Source organism: Erythrolamprus reginae, chromosome 3 (assembly GCF_031021105.1).
Source record: "Erythrolamprus reginae isolate rEryReg1 chromosome 3, rEryReg1.hap1, whole genome shotgun sequence".
NCBI classification, from domain to species: Eukaryota; Metazoa; Chordata; class Lepidosauria; order Squamata; family Dipsadidae; genus Erythrolamprus; species Erythrolamprus reginae.
Genome location: NC_091952.1, coordinates 225,655,270 through 225,675,445, shown reverse-complemented (window position 1 = coordinate 225,675,445; position 20,176 = coordinate 225,655,270). Strand labels below are relative to the sequence as shown.

At 41.8% G+C, this 20,176-nt stretch overlaps 1 protein-coding gene across 1 annotated transcript in view; it reads left to right on the top strand.

The window, feature by feature from the left end:
- The window catches only part of TRIQK (triple QxxK/R motif containing), a 71,972-nt gene extending 53,061 nt beyond the window's left edge, over nucleotides 1-18,911 (top strand). Inside the window, exons 3-4 of the mRNA XM_070749223.1 lie at nucleotides 3,862-3,947; nucleotides 18,021-18,911. Of these exons, the coding sequence (XP_070605324.1) occupies nucleotides 3,862-3,947; nucleotides 18,021-18,134 (200 nt within the window). The 3' untranslated portion in view covers nucleotides 18,135-18,911. The remainder of the gene's footprint in view (nucleotides 1-3,861; nucleotides 3,948-18,020) is intronic.
- The last annotated feature ends 1,265 nt before the right edge of the window (nucleotides 18,912-20,176 follow it).

Here is a 20,176-nt window from a genome sequence, read left to right as displayed (position 1 = left end):
GAAACAATAACAGGATAACTGAATTGGACATCCAGTTATGAAGTCATGCTGCAGCCAAATAGACGTTTTGTGGATTATGTGTGTATAGTTTACTCCTCTTCTGTCATGCTGTCATCATACACTAAATAAATAATAAGGTAGCTGTCCTTGTTGTGGCCAGAGAATGGAATGCCAGTTGGAAATAATAAGGAGAATAGATAATTGGATGCTATGCCTTTGGAATGACTTGCCAGATTTTGTGGGTCCAAATATTTGTTCATTGAGGGAGATCCAAAGGAACTGTGGAATTAAATCGAGGAAATTATTAAGGATGAATACTCAAAGACTCTAATCAAAGTATGTCAACAAATCTGGAGAATAACCCAATGGCGAACATATTAGAACAGGTTGACCTATACATCTATATTAAAGAAAGGAGACATAACAGTCTTCAAACTGAATGGACAGCAACACTAGCGGATGGATTCAAAATTGGCTAATTAACCACACTCAACATGTAGCGCTCAATGGAACTACATCTACATGGAGGGATGTATGCAGTGTACAGTGGTACCTCGTGATGCGAACCCCTCGTGATACGAACTCCTCGTGATACGAACCCCTCATGATATGAACTCCTCGTGATACGAACTCCTCGTGATACGAACCCCTCATGATATGAACTCCTCGTGATACGAACCCGGGGTTCGGAAATTTTTTGCCTCTTCTTACGAACTTTGTTTGGCTTATGAACCCACCGCAGATTGCAAAATGGCGCTCCGCTGGGCGCCGCTGCCTGGCTGTCACCTTTTAAAACAGCCAGGGGGCTTCTCAGCGTTCTCCTGAACCCGAACCTGTTCGGACGTCTTCGTGACGTCAAAGCTCCGCCCATGGAATTCCCTATTGGGATTCCCCACCTCCTTTCTAGCCTCCAGACCGGCCGAAAACGCTGCCGCCGATCACAAAAATAGCACTCCTCCGAGCAGCGCCGCCCGGCTGTAACTTTCTGAAACAGCCGGGTGCTTCTCAGCGGCCTCCGGAACCCGAACCTGTTCGGACGTCTTTGTGACGTCAAAGCTCCGCCCATGGAATTCCCTATTGGGATTCCCCACCTCCTTTCTAGCCTCCAGACCGGCCGAAAACGCTGCCACCGATCACAAAAATAGCACTCCTCTGAGCAGCGCCGCCCGGCTGTAACTTTCTGAAACAGCCGGGTGCTTCTCAGCGGCCTCCGGAACCCGAACCCGAACTTCCGGGTTCGGCGTTCGGGAGAACGCTGATAAGCCCCCCGGCTGTTTTAAAAGGTGACAGCCGGGCGGCGGTGCCCAGCGGAGCGCCATTTTGCGATTTTTTTTCTTTTTACATGGATTAATCGCTTTTACATTGTTTCCTATGGGAAACAATATTTCGTCTTACGAACTTTTCGCCTTACGAACCTACTTCCGGAACCAATTAGGTTCGTAAGATGAGGTATTACTGTATTACCCCAAGGCTCTGTTTCAGGCCCAGTACTCTTCATCAATGACTTGGACGAGGGGACAGATGGGGAACTTATCAAATTTACAGATGATACCAAACTGGCAGGAATAGCCAACACTCCAGAAGGTAGATGCAAAATACAGAAGGATCTTAACAAACTTGAACAATGGGCGCTATCTAACAAAATGAAATTCAATGGTGAAAAAAGTAAGGTTCTACACTTAGGCAAGAAAAACAAAATGCACATGTACAGTATATGTGGTATATTCCTCAACAGCATTAACTGTGAGAGGGATCTTGGAGTCCTAATGGACAACCATTTAAATATGAGCCAGCAGTCTACAGCAGCTGCCAAAAAAGCCAACACAGTTCTAGGCTGCATTAACAGAGGGATAGAATCAAGATCACGTGAAGTGTTAATACCACTTTATAAGGCCTTGGAAAGGCCACACTTGGAACACTGCATTCAGTTTTGGTCGCCACGATGCAAAAAGGATGTTGAGACTCTATAAAAAGTGCAGAGAAGAGCAACAAAGATGATTAGGGGACTGGAGGCTAAAACATATGAAAAACGGTTGCAGGAACTGGGCATGGCTAAGTTTAATGAAAAGAAGGACCAGGGGAGATATGATAACAGTCTTCCAGTATCTCAGGGATTGCCACAAAGAAGAAGGAGACAACCTATTCCAGTGGAACCTTTTCTCCAAAGCACCTGATGATAGAACAAGAAGCAATGGGTGGAAACCAAAAAGGAGAGAACTAATTTAGAACAAAAGAGAAATTTCCTGACAGTCAGAACGGTTGATCAGTGGAACACCTTGCCTCCAGAAATTGTGAATGCCCCAACACTTAAAGTTTTTAAGCAGATGTTGGATAACCATCTGTCTGAAGTAGTGTAGGATTTCTGTAGGTAGTGCAGGGGGTTGGACTAGAAGACCTCCGAAGTCCCTTCCAACTGTTGTTGTTGTTTTGTTGCTGCTGCTGTTGTTGTTATCATCATCATCATCATCATCATCATCATCATCATCTATCGTACAATGTCCTTCATTTCATATACTACCAAAATAATGCTTCGGAATATCCAAAATAAATTACAGCCCTTGTTAAAAGGAAGATACCAGAAGTTCAAGCTGGTTTTTAAAAAAGCTGAGGGGAAAGAAACTAGCAATCAAGAAAAACCCCACAGACTAGCATTTGATAGGGTAGATTTGTAGAAATGACATTTTAAGTTTCCATTCATTGTGGTTTCCATTCATTTTTTAAAAATGACAAATGGCCTCAATACAGCATCAAAGCGTATTATGAAATAGAGATTTTTCTGATACCATTTACTGATCTCACACTTCTTGCCCCAAATAGTATATTACCATTGTTAAACTTAAATCTAACCAATACTCGGCATGGCACTTATTGTCAATATATTTGCTTAGGATTTTAGCCTAAACAACTACTTTATAAATAAAGTGTAGCTTTCAGCTAATCTGACTCTGCTAAGGCAGAAAAGCAAACTGCTATAATGCAGTTGAAATTATTTCAAAGTTGTCAAAACCTATCATTACTAAGAAGGAATGCATCTTATTTTAAGGACTGAATATGGGAGTAGGGATAATCATCTTTTATATACAGTACAGTTATTTCCAAAGAGTATAGTTTTTCATGACAGAGTAAGCTCGCTACCCTATGGATGGATGGTTCAAGGAGTGTGGGAATTGAGGTTCACAGACCATAAAGTTACCATAGCTTCCCACCCATATTGCCCACCCCCACCCCTGTCAAGATCCCCCGAGATTTGTATGACCCTCATCCTAATGACAATTAGATTTTTTTCCCCATGGGTCTTGGAAAAGAATTATTATAGTCTCTCCATGGTCTTGAGGTTTGTTTGTTTGTTTTTAATTGGTAGTGTAGCAAACTTCCAGTCTGCTGTAATTTTTTTTCTATATATATTGTGTTTCCTTTTTTTATTGCAAGTGAGTCAGAGTTATTAAGCAATTGGGTGGCTTCAAAATGCAATTTAATGAATTAACTTCGCTGCATGGAACCATTATATATGTTTCCATTATTATGTGCATTTTTTCATTAAATAATTGTTCTATGTGCCTCTCCCTCTCTTTCTCCCTCTCCATATACCGGAATTGGCACGGCAATGTGATATGTTATGGCAGCAGTGTTTTAGAATTGTGTGTGATCATCCCAAGCACAAAATAATAGATTGTTCGGAATAGAGTCTCATGTAACTCCCATTTAAACAAATGTCTCAGTGTGATTCCATACTGGGTCTTTGTGACTATTAAAGATAGCAATTGTGTCTTTTTTTTGGGATACTCCACAGTCATTAAACTATTGTCCTTCGTTTACTCTGGAGGGCATTCAGTGATACATTTCCCTTCTTCTTTTGAACAGGAAAACAAGATTATAAGAAAACCAAACCAATGTTAAAAGCAGCAAGACTGAAAGCAGAGGCCCAAAAAACTGCGCCAGGCATAAAGGTATGGCTGCTATATATTTACATCAATATCCAATAAATATTGAGTTTCTTATTTCCAGAAAACAAAATGGTTGGGTGAATATTGTCCTTTAGAGATTGTTTATGACATTGATGTTTTACTTGAGAATTAGTTTATGGCACCGCTTATTAATCTGAGTGCCAGAATCTAATATATTCATTGACATAACCCACCCAACAGACTACAATTACCAAAATAAAAAACAATAACAACTGTAGTTTTGTTTGAGAGTCAATCACTTTGAATTTTCTGAAACATATATTTGGGGTCAGCATGCACATAATTGTTGGCGCATGGTGGCGCAGCAGGTAGAATGCTGTACTGCAGGCCACTGAAGCTGAATGTAGACATGTAGGTCAGTGGTTCAAATCTCATCACCGGCTCAAGGTTGACTCAGCCTTCCATCCTTCCGAGGTGGGTAAAATGAGGATCCGGATTGCGGGGGCAATATGCTGGTTCTGTTAAAAAGTGCTATTGCTAACATGTTGCAAGCCTCCCTGAATCTAAGGAGATGGGCGGCATAAAAATAGAATAAATAAAATAAATAAAATAAAATAAAATGAAATAAAATATTAAATTAAATTAAATTAAATTAAATTAAATTAAATTAAATTAAATTAAATTAAATTAAATTAAATTAAATTAAATTAAATTAAATTAAATTAAATTAAATTAAATTAAATTAAATTAAATTAAATTAAATTAAATTAAATCAATAGACAAACATCCTTGTTTTAAAATAACTTATGAGCTATAGTAGATGAAAATAAATATTGTCCCAAGCATACCATAGAATGCTGTACATCTTATTGATTTATTTAATGAAGTCCCATTGACTTCAGTAGGATTTACAGATAAATTGTGTGAATGGGATTAAAGTCTTTCTGGTCATTATGTCATAGAATCACAGGGCTGGAAGGAACCTTGAAGGTCTTCTAGTCCAACCCTTGCCAGACACCTTAAGTCAACCCAGACAAACAGTTGTCTAATATTTTCTTGAAAACCTTCAGCAATGGTGCACCCACAACTCCCAGAGACAAATAATTCCAATTTGTTAAGTCTTTTCACTGTCAGGAAGTTTCTCCTTATTCCAAGATGGATTTCTCTTTAATAAACTTCTATTTAATGAACCATTGCTTTTTGTCTTTGGGTTAGGAGCTTTGGAGAATAATTTAATCTCTTCCTCTCTGTGGCATCATGTTATCATGTCACCACTAATTATTTTCTTCATTAGGCTAAACACACCTAGATCCCTTAGCAATTCCTTGTATGGTTTATCCTGCAGATCCCTTATTATCTTGCTCTTCCCTGCACACTTTCTAGGATCTCAGCATCTTTCTTGTATTTTGGTGACCAGAACTGGATGCAGTATTCCAAATATGACCTCAGTACTATTCCTCATTTGATGCAGCCCAGGACTGCATTGGGTTTTTTTTGGCAGCTGTAGCACACTTCTGGCCCAGAAGTGATGGTGACTAGATCCCTCTCACAATTATTACGGATGAGCTAGGTGCCACCTAGTCTATGCTTATGCATTTGATTTTTCCTGCCTAGTGCTGGATCTTAACCTTTTTCCACCACTGAGCTGCATCGTTAGCTAAGGCCTAGTGTTTAAGCCTGGCAGGATTTTTCAACTTGTCAACTTGGCCAATAAATAATTCTATTCTATTCTATTCTCACTGCTCACAGTCACTCATGCCCTCATCACCTCGAGGTTCGACTACTGTAATGCTCTCTACATGGGGCTACCTTTGAAAAGTGTTTGGAAACTTCAGATCGTGCAGAATGCAGCTGCGAGAGCAATCATGGGCTTCCCTAGGTATGCCCATGTGTCACCAACACTCTGCAGTCTGCACTGGTTGTCAATCAGTTTCCGGTCACAATTCAAAGTGTTGGTTATGACCTATAAAGCCCTTCATGGCATCAGACCAGAATATCTCCGGGACCGCCTTTTGCCGCACGAATCCCAGCGACCAGTTAGGTCCCACAGAGTGGGTCTTCTCCGGGTCCCATCGACTAAACAATGTCGTTTGGCGGGACCCAGGAGAAGAACCTTCTCTGTGGCGGCCCCGACCCTCTGGAACCAGCTCTTCCCAGATATCAGAGTTGCCCCCACCCTCCTTGCCTTTCGTAAGCTCCTTAAAACCCACCTCTGTCATCAGGCATGGGGGAATTGAAATTTCCCTTTCCCCTAGGCTTATAGAATTTATACATGGTATGCTTGTATGTATGATTGGTTCTTTAAATTGGTTTTTTTTAGATTATTTTAATATTAGATTTGTTTACATTGTCTTTCTTATTATTGTTAGCCGCCCCGAGTCTTCGGAGAGGGGCGGCATACAAATCTAACAAACAAACAAATAAATAAATTCCACTCCACTCCACTCCATTCCATTCCATTCTTAATGTGATGTGACATATAAACTTTAGCATGGTATTAATGCACATAGCCTACTACTCTGTGTATAAAATTCAAAAGGTGTTCACATGACCCAAGATACTGCAACCATCATAAATGTCAGTCAGTTGTCATGCATACTAATGTAAATCGCATGACCATAGAGATGCTGCAACAGTCATAAGTGTGAAAAATGATTGTGTCATTTTTTTTAGTGCATTGTAATTTTGAATGGTCAATAAACAAACTGTTGTAAATCAAGGACTACCTGAAAAGATGGTATTAAAATCCTAAAATCAGTTTGTTAGTTTAGGAGAGCTTTCCATTCAAACTCAACAATAGCAAGTATTGCATAGGGTGTTGTTTGCTATGTGGTGCTCAATATAAAAATGATATGCATTTCCTATAAAGCATTTACACTTTGATTTCATTACATTGGAAAGAACAACCTGGGGTAGTATAGAAACAGACAAATAAAGGATGATAACTACTTCATGAAGAAAGGAAATGATGGGTATTATTATATTGGATGATCTGTTATTGGTCAAAGTGGAACTCTAATTTCATTGCATTTCAAAGAATACTCAGTGAAATATCCTTTCAACGTTTACTTTGTTTAATGCGGTGATTGAATTTTCATTAGGAATGTAGGGTGTAGGACAGAGGTCTTCAAACTTGGCAACTTTAAAACTCGTGGACTTCAACTCCCAGAATTCCCTAGCCAGCATAGCTGGCTAGAAAATTCTGGGAGGTGAAATTCAAAAGTCTTAAAATTGCCAAGTTTGGGGACCCCTGGTATAAGAGATGACCAGGCTGACTCCAAAGGAGGGGTCAAACACATAATCAATCGTGAATCCCTTCGTGTTCACAAGAGATTTAAATCCGGCCCCACGGTGAATTCTTTATCTCCCACCAAATTGCTTGTCCTTTAGTAGTTCAGATCACATCCTTGTAGAGAGCTTAAGCTTAAAATAAATCTTTATACCGATTTGAACTGCCTGGATCACCTGATTTCGCTTTACACTTGAAGTAGGTTTGCAAAAGTTTGCAAAAGTTTGATTTTTCACCCCTGAGAGTATGGCCTTAAACTTTTCTAAATCAACCACAGTGTGATACTTCTGATTTCCTCTCTAGCATGTTAATTAGTTTACTCTGGTATATTTTGATTGCCTGCCATTTTCATGTAGGCTTGAAAATAAAAAAGTTTCATTTAGTCATTGCCATTTATTACTTTGTTAATTTCCCCAAAGAGTGATTTTTATCTGTGTTGATAATGTCAATGTAGCAACTTGTGAGCAATAAATACCCACTTTTTTTTACTCTTCCTGATGAAGGATTACTGTTTGATTGCTGTATTTATATGCTTTTTGATACATATTACAAGCTATTCATGTGTTGATATTTTCAGTATTAAAATGCTATTTTCATGGGTATTGTTTTTAACTATTCAACAAAATTCACACCTGCATCCATCCAAACCGTGGCCATCATTGATAATTTCTCCAAGTTTAGAAATTAATAGTTTCATGCCCTGTCCGCTTTAACATAATGACCTTGTGCACATATTGCACTAATCCAAAGTGTAGTTTGTTTATTTTTGGCATCTGTTGAGCAAACCCAGGTAGTTTTAACTTATATTGAAAGGCAGAGTTGAAACATAGAAACATAGAAACATAGAAGACTGTCGGCAGAAAAAGACCTCATGGTCCATCTAGTCTGCCCTTATACTATTTCCTGTATTTTATCTTACAATGGGTATATGTTTATCCCAGGCATGTTTACATTCAGTTACTGTGGATTTACCAACCACGTCTGCTGGAAGTTTGTTCCAAGGATCCACTACTCTTTCAGTAAAATAATATTTTCTCATGTTACTTTTAATCTTTCCCCCAACTAACTTCATATTGTGTCCCCTTGTTCTTGTGTTAACTTTCCTACTAAAAACACTTCCCTCCTGAACCTTATTTAACCCTTTAACATATTTAAATGTTTCGATCATGTCCTGGTTGAGCCATGTCGTAATGTGACATGGAAGACAAGCCAATGGATTTTCTTAAACATCTAAGAATGGTTAACGTATCCACTGATGCCAGGAATCTTTGTGTTTCCCTTCACAACTGAAGGGCATTAGCTTGATAAAGGTTGTAGCAAAGGATCAGGAACACACTTAGGATTAAGATTTACTGCTAACGTCTGAGAAGAGAAAACATGGGTGGGTTCCTCCTGGTTCGGACCAGATCTGAACCATTAGCAACCCACTGGTGATGTAATTTTGGCATCACAGATCCGGTTTTGGCATCACAGATCCGGTTCTGTTTGCGCCATCTTTTTTCCTGAATTTTTGGGCAATTTTCCTGTGTTTGGATGTCTTCTCCTCGTTCTGTGCTTTGAAAAAAGCCCCCCCCCCCCGAGTTATACTGGTTTTTATTTCTTCTCCTGAAGCACAGCTGATCAGCTCCTCAGCTGTGTTTTGGGCTGAATCCACCTTCTGAGCATGCGCAGAAGTGAAATTGTATGAGGGGAAGCATGCACGCGAGAGACGAGTGAGTGTGCACAAAATATCACGATATGAACCCGTGGCAAAGGTAAGTGGAACCCACCCTGACAGAAAACATGTAATTATGCCAACATAATTTCCTTCCTCTCGCCATCCAACCTCTTCCTCTCTCCGATTACTTTCTCATTCACCCTCTAAACCTTCCCTTGAGTGATTTCTATTTCTAATAACTCTTATATTGAACAGACTGATCATATATTACTAAATGATTGTATTCTTGTGGTGTCTCTCCCCTTTTTAAAAATATTATTTAACGTGTTTATTACCATTAACCTTTAATTCTAGGTACAGTGGTACCTCAAGATACGAACCCCTCGTCTTACGAACAACTCGAGATACGAACCCGGGGTTCAGAAAAAATTTGCCTCTTCTTACGAAGTTTTTTCATGTTACGAACGCCAAACCCGAACTTCCGGGTTTGGCGTTCAGCTTCAGGAGACGGCTGGGAAGCCACCCGGCTGTTTTAAAAGGTCACAGCCGGGCTGGAGGGCTTCCCAGCAACCTCCCGAACCCTGAACTTTAGCCAAACTTCCGGGTTCGGGGTTCGGGAGGTTTCTGGGAAGCCCCCCAGCCCGGCTGTGACCTTTTAAAACAGCCGCGCGGCTCCCCAGCAGTCTCCGAACGCAGAACGCAGTTTGCTCTCCGGAACCGGGAAGTTTGGCAAAATTTCGGGGTTCGGGAGGCTGCTGGGAAGCCCCACAGCCCGGCTGTCACAACAACCGGGAGGCTTCCGCCTTTGGGTTTTCGGCTCGGGGGGAGCAGGAGGACCTTCCTAACTCCCTCCTCCCCAGCCGAAAACACAAAGGCGGTCTGATGCCGCCCGCTTGAGCCAGGGGACATTCAGGGCGTGGAGGGTTTCTTAGCTTTCCTCTTCCCCATTCTCCGTGAAAGCTGGAGGACAAATAGAGAAGAAACGGTGAAGAGAAGAACCTCCTTGAAAGGATGAGGACACATGGAGATCAAACTGGGAAGAGGAGAGGTGAAAAACCCTCCGTGAAAGGTTGAGGACACATGGAGATCAAACTGGGAAGAGGAGAGGTGAAAAACCCTCCGTGAAAGGTTGAGGACACATGGAGATCAAACTGGGAGATCAACCTTTCACGGAGGGTTTTTCACCTCTCCTCTTCCCAGTTTGCTCTCCATGTGTCCTCAACCTTTCACTGAGGGTTTTTCACCTCTCCTCTTCCCAGTTTGCTCTCCATGTGTCCTCAACCTTTCACGGAGGGTTTTTCACCTCTCCTCTTCCCAGTTTGCTCTCCATGTGTCCTCAACCTTTCAAGGAGGGTTTTTCACCTCTCCTCTTCCCAGTTTGATCTCCATGTGTCCTCAACCTTTCACGGAGGGTTTTTCACCTCTCCTCTTCCCAGTTTGCTCTCCATGTGTCCTCAACCTTTCACGGAGGGTTTTTCACCTATCCTCTTCCCAGTTTGCTCTCCATGTGTCCTCAACCTTTCACGGAGGGTTTTTCACCTATCCTCTTCCCAGTTTGCTCTCCATGTGTCCTCAACCTTTCACGGAGGGTTTTTCACCTATCCTCTTCCCAGTTTGATCTCCATGTGTCCTCAACCTTTCAGGGAGGGTTTTTCACCTCTCCTCTTCCCAGTTTGATCTCCATGTGTCCTCAACCTTTCAGGGAGGGTTTTTCACCTCTCCTCTTCCCAGTTTGATCTCCATGTGTCCTCAACCTTTCACGGAGGGTTTTTCACCTCTCCTCTTCCCAGTTTGCTCTCCATGTGTCCTCAACCTTTCACGGAGGGTTTTTCACCTCTCCTCTTCCCAGTTTGCTCTCCATGTGTCCTCAACCTTTCACGGAGGGTTTTTCACCTCTCCTCTTCCCAGTTTGATCTCCATGTGTCCTCAACCTTTCACGGAGGGTTTTTCACCTCTCCTCTTCCCAGTTTGCTCTCCATGTGTCCTCAACCTTTCACGGAGGGTTTTTCACCTCTCCTCTTCCCAGTTTGATCTCCATGTGTCCTCAACCTTTCACGGAGGGTTTTTCACCTCTCCTCTTCCCAGTTTGATCTCCATGTGTCCTCAACCTTTCACGGAGGGTTTTTCACCTCTCCTCTTCCCAGTTTGCTCTCCATGTGTCCTCAACCTTTCACGGAGGGTTTTTCACCTCTCCTCTTCCCAGTTTGCTCTCCATGTGTCCTCAACCTTTCACGGAGGGTTTTTCACCTCTCCTCTTCCCAGTTTGCTCTCCATGTGTCCTCAACCTTTCACGGAGGGTTTTTCACCTCTCCTCTTCCCAGTTTGCTCTCCATGTGTCCTCAACCTTTCACGGAGGGTTTTTCACCTCTCCTCTTCCCAGTTTGATCTCCATGTGTCCTCAACCTTTCACGGAGGGTTTTTCACCTATCCTCTTCCCAGTTTGCTCTCCATGTGTCCTCAACCTTTCACGGAGGGTTTTTCACCTCTCCTCTTCCCAGTTTGATCTCCATGTGTCCTCAACTTTTCACGGAGGGTTTTTCACCTCTCCTCTTCCCAGTTTGCTCTCCATGTGTCCTCAACCTTTCACGGAGGGTTTTTCACCTCTCCTCTTCCCAGTTTGATCTCCATGTGTCCTCAACCTTTCACGGAGGGTTTTTCACCTCTCCTCTTCCCAGTTTGATCTCCATGTGTCCTCAACCTTTCACGGAGGGTTTTTCACCTCTCCTCTTCCCAGTTTGATCTCCATGTGTCCCCAACCTTTCAGGGAGGGTTTTTCACCTCTCCTCTTCCCAGTTTGATATCCATGTGTCCCCAACCTTTCAGGGAGGGTTTTTCACCTCTCCTCTTCCCAGTTTGATCTCCATGTGTCCTCAACCTTTCACGGAGGGTTTTTCACCTCTCCTCTTCCCAGTTTGATCTCCATGTGTCCTCAACCTTTCACGGAGGGTTTTTCACCTCTCCTCTTCCCAGTTTGCTCTCCATGTGTCCTCAACCTTTCACGGAGGGTTTTTCACCTCTCCTCTTCCCAGTTTGCTCTCCATGTGTCCTCAACCTTTCACGGAGGGTTTTTCACCTCTCCTCTTCCCAGTTTGCTCTCCATGTGTCCTCAACCTTTCACGGAGGGTTTTTCACCTCTCCTCTTCCCAGTTTGCTCTCCATGTGTCCTCAACCTTTCACGGAGGGTTTTTCACCTCTCCTCTTCCCAGTTTGCTCTCCATGTGTCCTCAACCTTTCACGGAGGGTTTTTCACCTCTCCTCTTCCCAGTTTGCTCTCCATGTGTCCTCAACCTTTCACGGAGGGTTTTTCACCTATCCTCTTCCCAGTTTGCTCTCCATGTGTCCTCAACCTTTCACGGAGGGTTTTTCACCTCTCCTCTTCCCAGTTTGATCTCCATGTGTCCTCAACTTTTCACGGAGGGTTTTTCACCTCTCCTCTTCCCAGTTTGCTCTCCATGTGTCCTCAACCTTTCACGGAGGGTTTTTCACCTCTCCTCTTCCCAGTTTGATCTCCATGTGTCCTCAACCTTTCACGGAGGGTTTTTCACCTCTCCTCTTCCCAGTTTGATCTCCATGTGTCCTCAACCTTTCACGGAGGGTTTTTCACCTCTCCTCTTCCCAGTTTGATCTCCATGTGTCCCCAACCTTTCAGGGAGGGTTTTTCACCTCTCCTCTTCCCAGTTTGATCTCCATGTGTCCTCAACCTTTCAGGGAGGGTTTTTCACCTCTCCTCTTCCCAGTTTGATCTCCATGTGTCCTCAACCTTTCACGGAGGGTTTTTCACCTCTCCTCTTCCCAGTTTGATCTCCATGTGTCCTCAACCTTTCACGGAGGGTTTTTCACCTCTCCTCTTCCCAGTTTGCTCTCCATGTGTCCTCAACCTTTCACGGAGGGTTTTTCACCTCTCCTCTTCCCAGTTTGCTCTCCATGTGTCCTCAACCTTTCACGGAGGGTTTTTCACCTCTCCTCTTCCCAGTTTGATCTCCATGTGTCCTCAACCTTTCACGGAGGGTTTTTCACCTCTCCTCTTCCCAGTTTGCTCTCCATGTGTCCTCAACCTTTCACGGAGGGTTTTTCACCTCTCCTCTTCCCAGTTTGATCTCCATGTGTCCTCAACCTTTCACGGAGGGTTTTTCACCTCTCCTCTTCCCAGTTTGCTCTCCATGTGTCCTCAACCTTTCAGGGAGGGTTTTTCACCTCTCCTCTTCCCAGTTTGATCTCCATGTGTCCCCAGCCTTTCACGGAGGGTTTTTCACCTCTCCTCTTCCCAGTTTGCTCTCCATGTGTCCCCAACCTTTCACGGAGGGTTTTTCACCTCTCCTCTTCCCAGTTTGCTCTCCATGTGTCCTCAACCTTTCACGGAGGGTTTTTCACCTCTCCTCTTCCCAGTTTGATCTCCATGTGTCCCCAACCTTTCACGGAGGGTTTTTCACCTCTCCTCTTCCCAGTTTGATCTCCATGTGTCCTCAACCTTTCAAGGAGGCTCTTCTCTTCACCGTTTCTTCTCTATTTGTCCTCCAGCTTTCACGGAGAATGAGGAAGAGGAAAGCTAAGAAACCCTCCACGCCCTGAATGCCTCCTGGCTCAAGCTGGCGGCATCAGACCGCCTTTGTGTTTTCGGCTCGGGGAGGAGGGAGTTAGGAAGGTCCTCCTGCTCCCCCCGAGCAGAAAACCCAAAGGCAGAAGCCTCCCGGTTGTTGTGACAGCCAGGCTGCGGGGCTTCCCAGCAGCCTCCCGAGCCCTGAAATTTTGCCAAACTTCCTGGTTCCGGAGGCTGCTGGGAAAGCCCCCCCCCCCCCCCCCCCGCTATTTTAAAAGGTGACAGCCAGGCGGCAGCGGTTTTTTGCGGGTTTTTTTTCTTGTTGCACGGATTAATTGACTTTACATTGTTTCCTATGGGAAACAATGTTTCGTCTTACGAACCTTTCGTCTTACGAACCTCCCCCTGGAACCAATTAGGTTCGTATCTTGAGGTACCACTGTATATACTTTAAAATTAATGCTACCTCCTTACTCTAGTTTTGTCATCTGGGTTATTCCATTTTTTTAATCACTCCTAAACTTTTACTTTTATAGTCCCTCTGTTTCAATATCTAACTATATTCATTTTCTATACAATGATAAAACTTCATCCAAACAGTATAATATTCACACTCTTGTTTATCTTTAAGCTTCACTGTCATTCTATTCATTTGAGCGCAGTCAAAGATTTTTTTAAGTATGTCTTCTTCATATGGGAGCTTAGATCCTTTCCATTTTGCACAAATGCAATTCTTGCTGCTGTAATTACATGTATGATTAAGTATGTATCTTCTTTACAGGTCCTGTAAAGAAGATACATACCTTCTTTACAAGGTTCTTCAGTAAAATGCCTAACAAGAATATCTCTGGTTTTAATTCTAGTTTTAACTTCACCATTTTTGCTATCAATGTCTGTATTCTAATCCAAAATATTTTTGCTTCTGCACATGTCCACCACATATGGTAGAAAGATCCTGGTATTTGCTGGCATTTCCAACATTTCATAGTCTTGTCCTTAAACATTTTAACAATTCTTTCGGGTGACATATGCCATCTATAAAGCATCTTATATAAATTTTCTTTATAGGTTGTTGCCATAGTCAATTTGTAGTTCCTATCCCAAAATTGATTCCATTTGTCTAGTTTTATTATATATCCAAACTTTTGTGGCCATTTAACCATCATATCCTTCATTTGTTCAAATTCTATCTCAACACCTATTAATATTTCATCCAACTTAGTCTTCTCCAACAAAACGTTCTCTGTTTTACTATCTTTTTCATATCTTGTCTGAATTTGTGTTCTTATCCAGCTGAAACCTATCCATCCAGCTGAAAATCAAGTTGATTTCCATGTATAAATGTGGAATAGAACTTGGGTCTACTCAGGAAAGACTTAATGAACTCAATCTGTATAGTCTGGAGGACAGAAGGAAAAGGGGGACATGATCAAAACATTTAAATATGTTAAAGGGTTAAATAAGTTTCAGGAGGGAAGTGTTTTTAATAGGAAAGTGAACACAAGAACAAGGGGACACAATCTGAAGTTAGCTGGGGGAAAGATCAAAAGCAACATGAGAAAATATTATTTTACTGAAAGAGTAGTAGATGCTTGGAACAAACTTCCAGCAGACGTGGTTGGTAAATCCACAGTAACTGAATTTAAACATGCCTGGGATAAACATATATCCATTGTAAGATAAAATATAGGAAATAGTATAAGGGCAGACTAGATGGACCATGAGGTCTTTTTCTGCCGCCAGTCTTCTATGTTCCTATGTTTCTACTCACTACAGACTAATATTGTAACCAGTACACCACATAGCCTCTTACACGTACACACATATGTAAAATCATGATGGTGCCTTCCAATAGAAAATGGTGCTGGGTGCTAAAATAACAGCATTATTACTCTGTAGAGAATCAGCAAGACTGAAACCACAACCAGGGTCATCCTGATTCCAGTCAAAAATGCCTCTTGTTACCATAAAGACTGGCAATAATAAGAGCTTTTATTCCAGTTTGAAACAGCATCCTCTGACAAATTGTGTGTCTAGTGGGAGGTGAGAAATGAGTTTCATTAAGATTGTGGCAGAAAGAACTAAATTCCCCATCTGACTTATGCTTCTCCAGATCTCCACGTAATATTTCAGATGTGTTTATGATATGTCATTTCATAGTCTAGAAAAGGTTGGAAGACATAATCTGAAATAGCTTTGGGCTATTTCCCTCAAATCCCTCACCACTGACTGTATTTTCAAGAGTTACTAACCAATCTCCCAGCTTGCTAACCAATTTCATAGCTTTGGTCTAGAAAATATTGACAAAAAGTAGCTGTTTCAAAATAATATTGTGTTAAGATATAGGCTCTGAAGTTCAAAAACTCCCTCAAATCTTCTAATTATGTAGCTATATGTTTATGTAATAGCAATACAGAAATGGTTTGCCATTGCCTTCTTTCAGGATTGTTGTTAAAAAAAACAGAAGTGCAAACTATATCCCTTTGCTCATAATCTTTTATCCAGATAGATATTGCCATGTGTTATGATTTTCTTGGGTACAAGATTAAAAACAAGACCTTCCAATACAATGCTTACATATATTTTAAATTGTAGGATTGTGGTCTGTGTTAAAACTACTGTATTTGGAGGATCTCAGTGGCTATTATTTATTTATTTGATTGATTGATTGATTGATTGATTGATTGATTGTTTAGTTTAGTTTAGTTTAGTTTAGTTTATTTAGATTTGTATGCCGCCCCTCTCCGAAGACTCGGGGCGGCTAACAACAATAAAAAACAATGTAACAAATCTAATATTAAAAAGTAATCTAAAAAAACCCCAATTTAAGAGACCAATCATACCAACAAACATGCCATGTATAAATTCTATAAGCCTAGAGGGAAGGGAGAAAAAAATTTCAATTCCCCCATGCCTGACAACAGAGGTGGGTTTTAAGGAGCTTGCGAAAGGCATGGTCCATCAGAGAGTTATTGTTAATGGCGAGTATTCTGAGCAGAGACAGGTTACAAGCGGTGTGCCACAAGGGTCTGTTCTGGGTCCTATTCTTTTTAATATGTTTGTGAGTGACATAGGAGAAGGTTTGGTAGGGAAGGTTTGCCTATTTGCCGATGACTCTAAAGTGTGCAATAGGGTTGATATTCCTGGAGGGGTCTGTAATATGGTAAATGATTTAGCGTTACTAGATAAATGGTCAAAGCAATGGAAACTGCAGTTTAATGTTTCCAAATGTAAAATAATGCACTTGGGGAAAAGGAACCCTAAATCTGAGTATTGCATTGGCAGTTCTGTGATAGCAAAAACTTCAGAAGAGAAGGATTTAGGGGTAGTGATTTCTGACAGTCTCAAAATGGGTGAGCAGTGTGGTCGGGCGGTAGGAAAGGCAAGTAGGATGCTTGGCTGCATAGCTAGAGGTATAACAAGCAGGAAGAGGGAGATTGTGATCCCCTTATATAGAGCGCTGGTGAGACCACATTTGGAGTACTGTGTTCAGTTCTGGAGACCTCACCTACAAAAAGATATTGACAAAATTGAACGAGTCCAAAGACGGGCTACAAGAATGGTGGAAGGTCTTAAGTATAAAACGTATCAGGAAAGACTTAATGAACTCAATCTGTATAGTCTGGAAGACAGAAGGAAAAGGGGGGACATGATCGAAACATTTAAATATGTTAAAGGGTTAAATAGGGTACAGGAGGGAAGTGTTTTTAACAGGAAAATGAACACAAGAACAAGGGGACACAATCTGAAGTTAGTTGGGGGAAAGATCAAAGGCAACATGAGAAAATATTATTTTACTGAAAGAGTAGTAGATCCTTGGAACAAACTTCCAGCAGATGTGGTAGGTAAATCCACAGTAACCGAATTTAAACATGCCTGGGATAAACATATATCCATTGTAAGATAAAATACAGGAAATAGTAAAAGGGCAGACTAGATGGACCATGGGGTCTTTTTCTGCCGTCAGTCTTCTATGTTTCTATGTTTCTAAGGCAAGGAGGGTGGGGGCAACTCTGATATCTGGGGGGAGCTGGTTCCAGAGGGTCGGGGCCTCCACAGAGAAGGCTCTTCCCCTGGGTCCCGCCAAATGACATTGTTTAGTCGACGGGACCCGGAGAAGATCCACTCTGTGGGACCTAACCGGTCGCTGGGATTCGTGCGGCAGGAGGCGGTCCCGGAGATATTCTGGTCCGGTGCCATGAAGGGCTTTATAGGTCATAACCATAACTTTGAATTGTGACCGGAAACTGATCGGCAACCAATGCAGACTGCGGAGTGTTGGAGTAACATGGGCATGCCTTGGGAAGCCCATGATTGCTCTCGCAGCTGCATTCTGCACGATCTGAAGTTTCCGAACACTTTTCAAAGGTAGCCCCATGTAGAGAGCGTTACAGTAGTCAAGCCTCAAGGTGATGAGGGCATGAGTGACTGTGAGCAGTGAGTCCCGGTCCAGATAGGGCCGCAACTGGTGCACCAGGTGAACCTGGGCAAACGATTGATTGATTGATTGATTTGTATGCCGCCCCTCTCCGTAGACTGATTATAACCTTTATATTTATAAATGTAAATATCACATCAGCTCTTACTTAACTTAAAGTGATGCTTAATTCTTTTTTTTTCTTTTTAATACAGGAAGTCAGCCTTATCCTTGTGGCTATATTGGTATTCCTATTGGCATGTTATGCTTTCTTTTATATTAATCTTTCTGAAGAAGATGACCTAGGTCTGGAAAAGGATGGAAATTAGCCAAATTGTTTTTGAAGATTTCTTCTAGAAAAGCATTACTCTGGTCGACTTGCTCGTCATGAAAGTGGACAAAATGGGAATCGGTTCCTACAATTCTGAAATTAATAATACACTTGAGACTATCTCAGCCAGTCTTTTGGATATTAATGAGATTCTTCTCCTTTTCAAACTGTAGTTTACTGGTTAAAGATGACCTTTTTCCTAATTTCTTTTTTTAAACTTGAAATATTTCATTCCAGAAAACAATTTTCTATATTCATTAGTGTTATCGTGTGAGTGAAAATAATTAGAATTCCTTAGAGCTTGGCAAACAAATACAAATTACAGATATGACTCAAACACAAACCAATATAATCTGGGATATCTGTAAACATATTTCTCTTACTTCCAGATTGTACTAATTGTTATGTGAATGATTTGGCACGTTTTTAGTAATAGCAATAGCACTTAGACTTATATACCGCATCATAATGCTTTACAGCCCTCTCTAAGCAGTTTACGACTCAGTATATTGCCACCAACAATCTGGGTCCTCATCTTTCCGACCTCAGAAGGATGGAAGGCTGAGTCAACCTTGAGTCTGGTGAGATTCGATCTGCCAAATTGCTGGCAGTTGGTGATCAGCAGAAGTAGTAGTTTGCAGTACTGCATTCTAATCATTGCGCCACCGCGACTCATGTTTTTTATTCTGTTCTCCAGCGCAAAAAGAATGTATGTGTGCTGAATGTATGTGAGTCATGCATGATATTTTTTGGATTAAAAACTCTATACAGCTGGTTCTTGATTGGTCCTTGATTGTAGTTGAGCACAGAATTAGAGTCGCAAATCATGCCGCTTTTTAAGTGGGGCACCATGGGACTGTACCCGACTGTTCTCAACTGCCCGTAATTACAGGGTAATTAGTCCAGGAAGACACACACCACATGATAAAAGGAAAACCCAAAAGTTTTTATAAACAGAAAAACAGAAACAGATCCCTTTTTAAATGTCAAAGGGATTTTCTGGTACACATAAGGCACAGGGTAAATGCAATCCAATTGCTCACCCAATAACTGGGAAATTGAGTCCAATTCTAAAGTCCAGAGAGTCCACACAAACAATCCTGAACAGCAAAAAACACGATCTTGATGAAAGAATGAATCAGATAAACTACCATGAGGCTAAAACACCAGGCTGCACTTTTATCTGTAGCACTAATTACAGCAGCCCCACCCAACCACAGGTGGCCTGATTTTCTCTTGTAATAATCCTTCAGTTGTTGTCTCCTATACATCACTCTACGCATGCGTGGATGTGTCATTAATTCTTGTTCATAATCCAGGGATGACACAGATGACTGATCTCCTCCTGGGCTGTCTGCCAAACTCTCCTCTTCCCTGTCCACTTGGTCAGTGGAGACTTCGTCGTCAGATTCTACTGGGAGCAAAACAGATGTCTCCCCCACATCCACATCCACCTCCACATTCCTTGGGACAGGAACTGGGCCAGAGCTAACCACAACACTGACTTTATGACTTTTTTTGAAGGTACCATTAAGTGAATGCACAGTTGTTAAGCTAACCCATTGTATCCAATGGGTGGGTTTTTTTACTAGAAACTAGAAAACATAAATCGCCATGTGATCAATGATGTAACTGTGGGATACTGCAAATGCAGGCCAGTTGCCCAACACCAAAATATGATTATATAACTATGGGGGGTGGAGGGACATTGGAACTGCAAAACTGGATCATAAATGCTGGGGAAGTCCATCATAGCAATGGCACTTAAACTTATATACCATTTCACAGTGCTTTACAGCCATCTCTTAAGTGATTTACAGAGTCAGCATATTGCCCCCAACAATCTGGGTCCTCATTTTACCAACCTTGGAAGGATGGAAGGTGGAGTCAACCTTGAGATGGTCAGGATCAAACCCATGGTAATCAGCAGAATTAGCTAGCAATACTTCATTCTAACCACTGTGCCTCCATGGCTGATCAGCATAACTTATAATGGTCATTTAATGACTAGTCATAAGTTGAGGAATATCTGTAGCATGC